We start from the raw sequence: 12,435 nt of genomic DNA, 5'->3' as shown, positions 1-12,435 counted from the left end.
TCTCTGTTTACTGACACAAGACTTCAGAGTTTAGTCTGTAGAACTGTAAAAAGTTTAAAAGAAGTTAAGTCAAAACTTTAAACTGCCTTGAGGAAAATAAGAGCAGTCCCACTCAAGGGTCTTCTGTATAGCCTTGTGTTTCTGTATGGCATCTTTGACTTATTAGATAATACAGAATGTTTATGTATCGCTGCTTATCTACCTAAACACTGTTTGTGTGTGTTCGTGTTTGCTTAAAGGAGTAATGGGTATTCAATTTCAATTTTAAAGCATCATTATATATCATTGTCAAATTAACCGTGATGCCTTAATTTAATCACTATAACAAATGAGATCATGGTTGGGATGACAGGTAGCCTCTAATCTTGCACAAGTGGTTTGATTAGCGCTAATGTTTCTCAAAAATTAAGACCACGTTTCCGTTAAACCCCCGTCGCTTCCTGATGCAATGAAGGTATGAGTACCGGCCCTCCCCTCATCTACCTGGTGTTACCTTTGTGAAGGTAACAAATACATATATTAAAACTACCCCCATAACCGAAGTACATATTCATCTTTTGTTTATCGTATATCATAGAAAATTACCCTGATTACATCATTGGTTACGTGATGCCATTGGGCCCAGAAATACTTTGTTCCATAGACTTAGATTGGGGGAAAAGTTACTCAAGTGACAAGTGATGTCACTTGAGTAAGCGGCATTGGGCTGAAACCTCGATGTCTTAAAATGAAAAATAAACATCTGGAGTGTGGGTTTAGAAAGAAGTGAGTAGAGACTGCTCCTCTGCCAACCAGTCACGTTTCAGTTTAAATCCTTGTTCGTCCTGTCATCACTTAATTCATTTGCCCGATAGACATTAGTGTGAACTTGACATAATTAGCCTATAAGTTCCTGAGTTATACGTATGTGTTATGTGAGGTCAGAGTGACCTTTGATCAGTTCAACCTGGAGTGCGAGTGGACGTTTGGACACATTTTTAAACGCATTTAGCTCAAGGCGTTCCTGAGACAAACAGCCCGACAACGTAATGACGCGGAGGCATAAAAAAATTATGTGGCAACGATTTTGTGATGTCGGAATGCCGCACACAGCACCTCAAAGCAGAAACAAATAAACCGCTCGTCTCTACAGTACAATCAGCATCCAGACCACACTCAGTGACTGAGAGTCTCCCGCCTTGTCGGAAACCGCGGCCTATTTACCAAACCAGCGTCCTTTCTGATGCTAAGCAGAGTGCATGAAGGGAACTCTTGTGTCTGCGTTAATATTTAATGAGTCTCCCGCTACAGACGATTGTCAATGCTAAACACGCAGCCAGGCCTGGGCGGGGACGGGGGGGGGGGGGGGGGGCACCCTGACTGAGAACACTTGCGGGAAGCTGCGAGTTGAATCGTAGCTGGAATGAGTCATTGCGACTCGTATTACAGAGAGGATTCGTCTCGAGGTTCCTGTATTGTGTGGGGGGGGGAGAGGTGCAGAGGGAGCTGAGTGTTGATAATATGATATATTTGAATACGGGAGTGTGAGTGGGAGGATTAGATGCAATTCATACCAGGACGGCTTTGTTCGGTCTCCACTCTCAGCTCGTTTAGAATTCCTTCCCTCCTCGTTCTGCCCTTTCCAACCTTCCCGTTCCATTTCAATGCGCATCATTGTCTCACTTTTTTTTCCGCAGCCTCATCCGATCTCGCCGTTTGCTGCCTCATCTGTCGCGCTGCTTGCCTCCTTTTCTTTCCCGCAAGTATGTGGATGCACAATCACGCTCTCGCACCTTTCTGCACGACGGATGGTCGTATTCCTTCAATTAACCACATCAACTTATCCGTGTCAGCAGGCTGTGCGTGCTGTGACTGCTGGCAAGGGTGGCCAGCGAGGAAATGGCTACTTTACCCTCCATCTCGCCCTCTCTTTGTGCCGCTCTATCAAAACATACACACAAGCAAGACACCTAGCATCCGTCACCGTGAGATCCATTCATCACCCCTTTATAATTACTATCCACCATAACCACAGAGCATTAACGCTGCTTTGTCCTTCTTGTCTTTGTTTAAAGGACAAGTCTGGAATTATTCTTATTGTCACCAAAAATCCAAACTTTGCTCGTCCATCTCTTTCTGACTTCCCTAGTCTGGGCACTACAGATGGTCATTGCCGTTTTAAGCAAACATGAATCAAACAGGAGGAAATGGAAGGGTTCTTGTAGACTCAGTTGCGGATTAATACACATTTGGTGGTAGTGAGTACCTACCCAGCTGCCAGACGGCAACCTCAGGTTCTTTCTAATGGCCAGCGAGGTTCGTTGTATAGAAGTCTATGAGAAGACGACTCTACTTCTCACTTGATTTATTACCTCAGTAAATATTCTAAAGTCCACGTTTTCATCTTCAAACTTGTACCTTTTGTGTTTTCAGTTCACGAAAGATAATTATAACATTTTGGGCACCTACAAATGTCTTGTTCAGCATTTGGTTGCACTTGACTCCACCTTCTCGTGTCACTTCTGGTAGCAAACAACCAAGATGGTGACGACCAAGATGCAGAACTCGAGGCTTTAAACCAATGGGTGACATCATATTTACTAGGTCCACTTCTTATATACAGTCTATGGTATTTACAGCACCAAGACGGGGTGTGTGAGATTGACTGAAAATGAACCCCAGTTTTCAGTTTCATGGCATTGAAGGACCATGTGACCCAGTGCAACGTTGTGGCTCGTTGGTGTTATTAACTGTTTTGGGGCAGATAAAACAGAGGTTTTAAGTTATTCAGGCTTTGGCGATACAGTTTTTCTATTTGCTTCTCTTCCTCCTCTCCTCCCTCCATTCACTTCCTCTCTCCCTCATGCTCTTGAGTTCAAGAGCTCTCAAAGCCTTTTCCTCAGCGGTCAATGGCTGAGTGGGACCCCTTCAAATGGGGAGAGAGAAGAAAGAGCACTCTGGCTGCAGCCTCCCCCCTCTGCATCACTCACGGTGCAGTTTGGCCCAAACCTCAGCCACTCAACCTCCGTATTGCAACACCTCAGCAGCGGGCAACGCTCGGCGGTCGGCAGCAGAAAAAAAAACTGAACAGCAATGTTCTTCCATCGACATTATGTCTCCTGAATAAAGACAAATGGCGTGTTTACAGATTGTTTAGATTAATCACTAAAGCCAGTTGTATTTAAACTAATAGTAGTGAGAGTCAAGAGCGTTCAAGTCTGCACTCAAAGGACACATTTTATCCTGCTTGACTTTGTGTGAGCTTCTCAACAACGGTGTTAAAACAAAAAAGACACAACTCTAGTGTGTCCTCCATCAAACTAGGAAGCACCACATTTTTCAGTAGAGGACATGTTATGGGAGAGAATACCCAATCTCTCACAAACCCATCGTGGCTGTATGTGTGTGTGTGTGAGTAGCAATAACTACCTTTAATTGTAATGTTCATGAACCAAGTTACAAAGTACAAGTGGCAACTTTGACAAAGAAAGTCAAGTAAATTTTGAGGGTATTTGAGAGTTTTTTTTTCTTAGCATTTATTTCCGTCTGTGTGTGTTAGTTATGTTTTGGGTTTTTTGTGCTCAGACTTGTTTGATCTGATTCGTGGTGACCGATGGCTCTCTGGGCAAAGCTTGACTTTGTCCTTGAAAAAGAGCAAATAACACATTTTATCCTGGGGAGAGACATCTGTCAGTTTATTAAGTGTTGCTACCAGAGTGTATGCAGGTATACATGTGTGTGTGTGTGTGTGTGTGTGTGTAGTATGAGTGTATCTCTTGTGGCTGTAAAGTGCATTTCAGTGCAGATTACTAGAGCCACTGTGTTTTGACAGAAACACAATTTTGCATTTTCAAATAACTTTATGTGAAGGTGTTCTTCGGCAGAAGGGAAATTACTGAACTAGGTGAAGTAGAAATGCTGTGGATGTGGTTGGTGGAAGGAAACATGGGTAGACCACAAAAGTGACACTTCACCTCAAAATACATCTTTAGAGTCACTGAATATCACACCCTGGTGACAATTTAGGTGCGTGAACAAGATTATTTCTGGCAAGTACTGACATATCTTAAGGCTTTGGCAACGGGCTCCAACATAACACATCCCTGTGAATATAAAAGCCGGCATCCTGTATTCTACTCACCGTTGCGATCTATAGCAAAGGGCGTGCTGGTGGTGGTGATCTGGTAGTTGCAGATCTGGCTGTACTGCGGGGAGCAGTCCTGGTCAGTGGCCTCCACCTGCAGGATGCTGTCGTAGATCTTACCCTCCGTCACTGCGGCTCGGTACTCGGGCTCCCGAAAGACCGGGGCGAACTCGTTCACATCGTTGACCTGAATGTGCACCACGGCCCTGCAGACAATAGGGGGCAACGGAGGAGAGGAATGTGCAGATTAGTGCACAGAAGTCCATCATCTGCATAGAGCAGACGGTTGATCCTTTTACCTTGGTGCTTACAGGGAAAAAAGGAGGATTTGAGTCATTTAGACAGGATGAGCAACTGCGTTATACTGTTGGCTTCGAACCGAACATCTGAGGATGTTTTTCTTTCTTTTTTTTCTTCATAATTCATTTCCATAAAAATGTTATTGATGTAACTTATAAAGGCGCTCCTCACCAACTGTTCACATGATGCTTACTTTACTTTTCAAGAGGGAGCGGCACTGAGCTGTTGCATAATGCGTTCTGCAGGTCTGGAGAAAGCTTTTCTGCAGCATCTCAGATGATTGTTAAGTTTTGAACGGTGGAGCGCAGAGTTCACTCCTGGAGATCAATTAGCCAGGTAACCAACAGTCACAATGTGCTTTGTGTAACACACTGCATGGACCTGACCTGACCCAAGGAATTGCTTTGATTGTGTTGCTATGGCAAAGTGATCCCCTGGATCTCTTCATGTACTATACGCACAATTCTCCAAGTGCACTAAACTGCACTAATTAATCATTCCATAAGTGATCTATCAGCAGTAATTCATGTTAAGTCACACGTGGGGAATAAAACCCCACCATTCATCACTTTAGCAAGCCTTCATCAATACTCTCCGGCGGCCAGCAGGCAACAGATTGCATAATCAATCCTTCGATTCATTGACGTGACAACCGGTGATGGATGACGATGGGACAGACTAATACACTTTTAAGCAACGAACGGCGGAAAATACAAAGTAGTGCTGTGATTTGAGAGACAAAGGGGACGAAACGAGAATGTGGTTTATAGGATTAGCTCTCCGGTACGGTAATGAGGGTGAAATGATCCTATTAGAATAAACTGTAAATATCTCTGCAACATGTGGTCGGCTAGAGGTGGAGAATGGACAGCAAAGACATGCTGGGAGGCCGAGCCCACGCGGAGAGGATTACCACACCTGCCTTATCGCTCCCTGTCACAAGTGCACAAAACATTGGCGACTAATTGTTTTTTAGCTTCTCCACACAAACAGATCCGCACTTAAATAGTTTGATAGAAGATAAGAAACACATAAACAACTGGAGTAAAAATGCGAGACGGGCAAACATGGGGTACAGGCCGTGGTGGTAGTAAGTAGGTACTTTCAATTAAAGTCCCAGTGAAACGGAGGTTAGAGCGTCTGTACCGGGACACGTTTCACAGTGAAACTAAATATTTGAGCGGTGAAATGTTACAAGAGGGATTTAGATAAAATGATTTCCATTTGATTGGACAGTTTAAAAGTAAAAATAATTTCTATATTATCCAATGTTATGGAGCCTCATACCTGACAAAAAGTAGTAAAAAGGTAAAAAATAACTTCAAACCAGTGACAAGAACACAATTTCTGTAAAATCACCTTTATAGAAATTCATCACGTTAAATACCCAAACCCAAAAAAAACAACCTGTGTTGACGGGACCGTTATTCATCGTAAGAAAATATATTTGCGGGGCCTTTAAATGATCTGAATACCTCCCTACCGCACTAGATACAGGTGGAGAATACCCAAATGAACACCTACAAGACATGATTTATCGCTGGGGTTTAAGGATTTGTGGGATGTTAACAGCGATGCTAACAGCAGTGAAGATGGCGATAAGAAGCACTGACAGATGATGGCAGCACCAGTTGGTGCAGTAAATCCCTCAGCCAGCCTTGTTTTGTCATATTAATGTGGCTCTCTCATAAACATTACCCCCCTGCTTTGACACACTCCCCAGCGGTGAGGGAGCAAACATATGTTCCACTCCTCTGGGGCTTGTATGGAGGGACCGCACTGTGTGTGTGTGTGTGTGCGATTATGTGCATGATACACAACTAAATGCAATAATTGTGAAAACTTCTCATTCAGAGTGTGCTTGTGAGTGTGTGTTTTCTCTGCTGATGGCTCACATCTGGCTGAAACAGACGCCTGGCTCTCCAGGGTGAGGATTTTTCCATGCGTGTGTGTGTGTGTGTGTGTGTGTGTGTGTGTGGAAGTGTGCAGGTTTTCATGTTACTGGAACCTTGCCAGACTGAGCCCATTCCCAGCCGCTCCTCCCTGAGACAGACCTCAGGTCATGAGCAAAGTCCACAATGAGTCAGAGTGACACAGAAAGAGAGTAAGGAGGGGGGAGGGGGGGGGTTAAGTGACCCCATGGGTGTGAGAATGATCACTAAACAAAGTGGGTAAAAAAAACCTGGAAATCAAATCTCCCACCCTGTTTTAGCTCGGCACTGTGCGGTCACACTGTGGTCAAATAGAGGTCTAACACCAGGTCACGGTGCTGATACATGCTTCATCAGAAGTCGCTTGGATTACAGCAACTTTCTAGATTACAGTTAGTTTAGATTTTGACTAATACAAGAAAAGACATCAGATATGGCACTGCACTGGCTACCTGCATCTCTTAGACCTGATTCTAACTAAAGCCTCACACGACCCACATTAGCGCTTTCCTATCGCACTACAACAGAAGTTCCCAATCCATTTGTGTCAAAAACACTGTTGCTGGAAATAAAACAACATTACTTTCATCTAATAAAAAGGAATGAGACGGTGTTTGCAGTCATCTTCAAGGATATAAATATCTCATTAGAAAATGAAGCGGCGGAGACGTATTTCGGGTGCCAGGTGTGATTCCAATGCAGCTAAATCATATGCAGACACAATCAGATACCAGCTGCACGTCAAAGCCAGGTTAGTATTGTTCCCAGCTTATTGCATATTCATCCACACTCATTATTTATCAACACTCAGCTACACACAGACACTCAAGAAGAGTCATTATCGAATACCTCCTTTGCGTGCACACACACACACACACACACACACATGCACACCCAACACAAAGGCAAAAGACTCAATTAATCTTTGTCAAGAATTAGCCAAGAGGTTGAATCATCACTTGTGTAAGACTAGAATGGAAATAAACAACTCTAACTATACCAGTGGGACGGTAACCTCATCAATGTGCAAGGAAGCCCCTCATCCACATCGACTAGCTCCCCTCGGTCCCGTGTGATCTCAATACAAGGTGAGCATAATGCATTCTAATCCAGTTCAATGTTTAGCTTCACGCCCAGATCCTGTTTGATTCAAATCATCGATGGATAACTTGGACTATCATGCCCCCCCAAAAAAAGAGGAATATGGAGGAAGGGATCATCTCAGCCAGAAAATGAAGATTCTACATTTAAGAGAATTTGGGCATGTCCATTTTGCTTGACTCTGCTGACAAATGTCTAAGCTGCCGAAGACGTGCGGCGGCATCCGATCGTGTTTTGAATCTGGGATGCGAACGGTTGTGTCGCTTTCTTTCGTCTGGTAACTGAAGCAGACAAGCACAGATGGTGCAGTTCCTGGCGGTGCATATTCATAATTGAAGCGCAGAGACTATACTCTCCTAATACATTATGTTAGTTGAAGATAAACAACACATTCCTACACTAGATGGTTTTTTTCCCCCTTTTCTTTCTTGCCAGGAATAATAATCACGTCAACTAACTGTTTTTGACAGAATGAGGTTTCACTTATGTTAGCATCAAGTGTGACAAGCGTGAAGTTAAGATTCTTGGTAGAATAATGCGCAGACACTTTGACGGGACGCCACGCTATCTGTGTGGAGAACCCCGGTCCTCTCACGGCAGAAATTTATCTTGACAGCTTTTTGCTAACAAGGCACAGCTTTTGGCCCACTTCTTCACTCATAAAGTGACTTTTTTTTAGGTGTTTGTCTATGCGTGCGGGTGTCTTTGCGTGCGTGTTTGTGCGTGGGGGCTGGTTATGAGATGCAAAAATCTATCCCACAGCTACGGTATTTGTCTTATTTATATGTAAATGTAGGTATATCAGCGTGAATTTGACTCAGCATTCGGGCGGCTGTGCGTGTGCGCGTGTTTGTGTGTGTTCATGGCTGTCCTTCAGCTCGCTGTTCCGTGAGATAATTAGCCTCTGCTAACTGCAGCGAGGTTGGGACACACAGGCCTCTAAGATTCACTAATGATGACTTTAATAACTACCGCGTAGCCAAGCAACGAGTACGTGTGTGAATGTGCGGCTACGCTGACACGATTAAACATCAGTGTGTCTCAATTACATCTACATCTACACACACACATTTGTACACACACAACCTTGGGGTTACCCAGCACTGCTGTAATGCATTACCCCCCCTTCCACGACTGACTCCAGGCACTTAACCCCCCCCTCCCCCCGGGCTGAGGTTAAATACACGTGATTAGGTGCGAGACCTGGGGGGGGGGGATCGTGGATATGACAGGCTTTGTGAGGCCGCGAGACGTCCCTCATGCCTAATTACTCCAACAACAATAGTAGAAACTCACACAGAGCGAAGGTGTGTGGGGGGAGGCGAGGCACCAACAGTACAGAGAAACTTCTCGTCTTCAGATGCTAATTAGTGGGAGATTACACGCTTGTTTTTTTCGACTGTACCCACCCCGAAGGCCTTCAAAAGGCTCAGTGCTCAAGTGGCTGGTGAGTTTTGAGAAATCCATTCAAACAATGCTGAATATTAGGATCTGTTCAGTAAAGACGTGACCCTACGACTGTGCATCCTAACCTGATTTGTTTTGGCTGAAAAGTAATTTTTAGAGGCGTAAAGACGACTTTTCATGATTTATAGATAAGGCTTATTGTGAATTGGGTCCCAACGGTTTGTCATTCTTTTAGAAAGTTTGGGAAACGCTGCTGTTGGACGTCCTTCCAGCGGAGAAGACGTGATGCAGCCCTACAGGCCAACAAACATTCATGCACCTCTTGCCCTTTTTATTTACTTTTCCCCCTCTGCCTCTCAGACACCACTGTGCATCTCCTTACGAAATTGAATAGAAATCCATCCAATAGTTTTTGAGATGTTTCAGTATTGACCAATGTTTTCGTTTTACCGGCATTGGGATGCCTGCAGACCTCTCATGGTTACATCTATTTTCCCCTCTTCCTCCCTTTAAGGAGCATTGAGGAGGTTCAATTATCTTGCTCAACTCTGTGTGACAGTATGTTTGTTTTTCAGGCAAAGTATAATATTCTACATGTCTGCCGCATCAGATCGTATCTCCCAAACAGCCGTCAGAGTTCTTCTTTGTTGATAAAGTTTTAGTTCAGTTCGGGATTCATTTTCTGCACACCCGATGACTCTTCTCAGAGCGGTATTTGACACCAATTAAATTCTCTTTTCATTAATGTTTAGGCTGAATCACATCAATGGGATGGACTCAAAATGGACATTTATCACGTGGGCTTTAAACGACCAAGGCTGAGCACACTTCACAGTTCAGTACAAATTGTTCATCTGGCAGAGGTCAGCGCTACAGGACTGCAGATTAACTTGTGTTTCATTTAAAGCTGACTGGAGCAGAAAGAGTCCCAAGGAGTTTTAGGTGAATTCATTTGAGCTTTGCACTTTGCTGACAAGTGACTAAAGCTTCCGCGGGGCAGCCAAGTAGAATATCTCAGAGGGCAGAGTGAAGCGATGCGACCCAGAGCTGGCAAAACGTGTACGCCGCTACATCGCGCTCTTGACAAAAAGGCGGTCGTTAACATCGATGTTTACGAAGCGGTATGCCGCTGTAGCTTCTCGCAAAGTCCACCGCGAGTGGAGGAACACGCGACACTCTCACCGGCTACGCCGCATGACGCATATGTGCTCAGCATTTGACACGGCGGGGTTTTTGAAAAGGAAACAACATTTCATTTGTGTGCAAAAAAGAAAAAAAAAAGTATTTCTGTCACACTGAGAGAGACAGATTTGTACAGCCGGGGCAGAGAGCGCGCATCCATTTGTGAGTGCTGAGGCAGTCTGATGAAATATTCAAACACTGGAGTCTGTAACAGAGACAGAGGGACTGACAGATAGAAGGACAGAGTCAGACAGCGGGGACTAGCTGAGCTGGAGCCAGCACAGGAAACAAAAAAAACGAACAGAAATATATATAAAGGAGTGAGAAGTAGGGCAGCAGAGAGGGTGAAGTTTAAACTCATCCCGTGTCACTCCTGATCCTCTCCCCTGTCCTCTTTAGCTGCTAATTCTCTCGACTGCCTTCCCTCTCCCGCTGTTGACGTGTCATGTGTAACTTGAGCACAGCCTCGGGCGGAGATTCTTTTTCTTCTTCCCTGTTCGCTTCCTTCCAAACCGGAGAAGGAGAGCGAGAGGGCGGCCTCATCATTAGAGAGTTGTCAGCTGAAAAGGACAGGCCATTCAACAGTGTGTCCCCCAAATTCACTGCAGCCGCCAAAACCGGGTCTGCGTCGCAGCGGGCAGAGGTGGTGTGTTAATAGAAACATAACAGACGGCCGGGTGCTTAAAGAGGGATATGAAACAGGATCAACAGAATGGAAATAGTTGCACAAATCCACCCACACACCCTTTATGCCTTAAGCACACAAAGTCTCACACAGCAGACAACATATAGTAGATACAAGTTACGCTCTACTGATTTAAAACCGCGGCTAGAAAGGCCCTGCTGCTATAATTCAGTATATAGAGTGTATACAGTGTGTGTGTATGTGTGTGTGTGTGTGTGTGAGCATCTATAAGCTCGACATGATGATAGATTTATGTGCTTGGCTCCGTTGTTGGCTGAGGTGAGGAGGTTGAGGCGAAGACACAGAGGGGGAGATGTGCGGCGTGCAGCGGACACAGGTAGTTGTCCAAAAGAGCAATTTGAGAGAAAGGGCTGCTTTCAGGAGGGCCAACAAGTGTGACAAATTGTTTTTACCAGTTGACCTCTTTTAAAGTGGTCTACTGGTGCTTGTGGAGGCGGAGATGGGTGTGCTGGCACACGGACGGGCCTCGGAAACAATGTGGGATCGTGCTGCAGCTGAGTGGACGGCGAGCACCTCTGAGGGAAAATAAAAATCTGAGAAGCATCTTTAGAATAATGTGCTGTCACACATTGGGCTGCTTATACTGAGACGTAAAACTAATAACTTTCTTGTTGCCTTTAAATGTAGCACTGGAAGCGGTTCAGCATACAGTGTTTGCTGAAGTTTATACTCACACGCACTTATTGTAAGTCCCTCGGGATAAAAGAGCCAGATAAATGAATGTAAGGACATGTAGACTTGAATTTACATTTAGTTTTCTTTCTAAATAAAGTTACACTGAGTCCCCACAGTCCAGTTTATTAAAGTCTAGACCATCATTAATCAGTATTACATTTGAAAAGAACAGGATTTCCAACGCCTTGAATGCAGTCTTTTTTTTTTAACTTTTATCTGACTTCATTGTGTTGTTGCAGAACCTTGACAAAGCGACTCAATCAGTCGGTGAGAGGCTTTTCATTCACGGAGAGACAAGTGGGGGTGCAGGCAGTATTGATGTTCAAAAAAAAAAGATGATTAAAGGCCATACCGGCTCTACTGTTAGTCGAGGTTTTGCAGCTGAAGTGGTTTAACTGAAGGCAACATGAATAATATAGGCAAAGCTTGGGTTGCTGGTTATTTAGCTCTATTGAGTGCCGTTAGTTGAAACATGTTCTGCATTTTCCTAAAATCGATGCACTCGTCAACGTCACGTTTCATGAACCGACCAATCACGGCCCTGGATGGGCCAGAACGTCAAACAAAAGGTTGATGTGCGACTGCAAACTTTCCAAATGTTGAACCCATTGTCATGCATGAGCGGTCCTGATTATTGACAAGTTAACGCGCAGCATCAACAAGATGTCACCGCCAACAACAAGGTGTGAAAAGTCAGAAAGGTTTTCATTTGTAAAGACGGGACCCACACAGAGCAGAGACCTGTGCTTCATCGGCTTCATTTGGCATTTGCAAAGCCAGCAAAACGCAACCATATTTTACATCTATTATACAAGAGTTATTGTTATAAACATTGTTCAGTGATCTTATTTACATAAAGCGTGGGTTGTGTGGGTGGCGGTGTACCGCTGGGGGGGTTTTGGTGGACTGGTCTGAGTCAAAAAGTCCGCAGTCCGTCCCTGATAGAAAGAACCTCCACCTGATCGTCTGCTTGCCCTCGTGTTAGGAGATTGGACGACCTCCAGACAGAG

General features: G+C 44.5%; 1 protein-coding gene across 1 annotated transcript in view; it reads right to left on the bottom strand.

Annotated features, from left to right (window-relative positions):
• LOC306701636 (calsyntenin-2-like) overlaps nucleotides 1–12,435 on the bottom strand; it is a 211,127-nt gene that overhangs the window by 67,938 nt on the left and 130,754 nt on the right. Inside the window, exon 4 of the mRNA XM_079166997.1 lies at nucleotides 4,121–4,329. Coding sequence (XP_079023123.1) covers nucleotides 4,121–4,329 — 209 coding nt within the window. The remainder of the gene's footprint in view (nucleotides 1–4,120; nucleotides 4,330–12,435) is intronic.

The sequence above is a fragment of the Pholis gunnellus genome (genome assembly GCF_910591455.1).
Source record: "Pholis gunnellus genome assembly, chromosome: 9".
Classification (NCBI taxonomy): Eukaryota; Metazoa; Chordata; class Actinopteri; order Perciformes; family Pholidae; genus Pholis; species Pholis gunnellus.
Note: the sequence above shows the minus strand (reverse complement) of the source record. Positions and strands in the feature narration are given on the sequence as shown.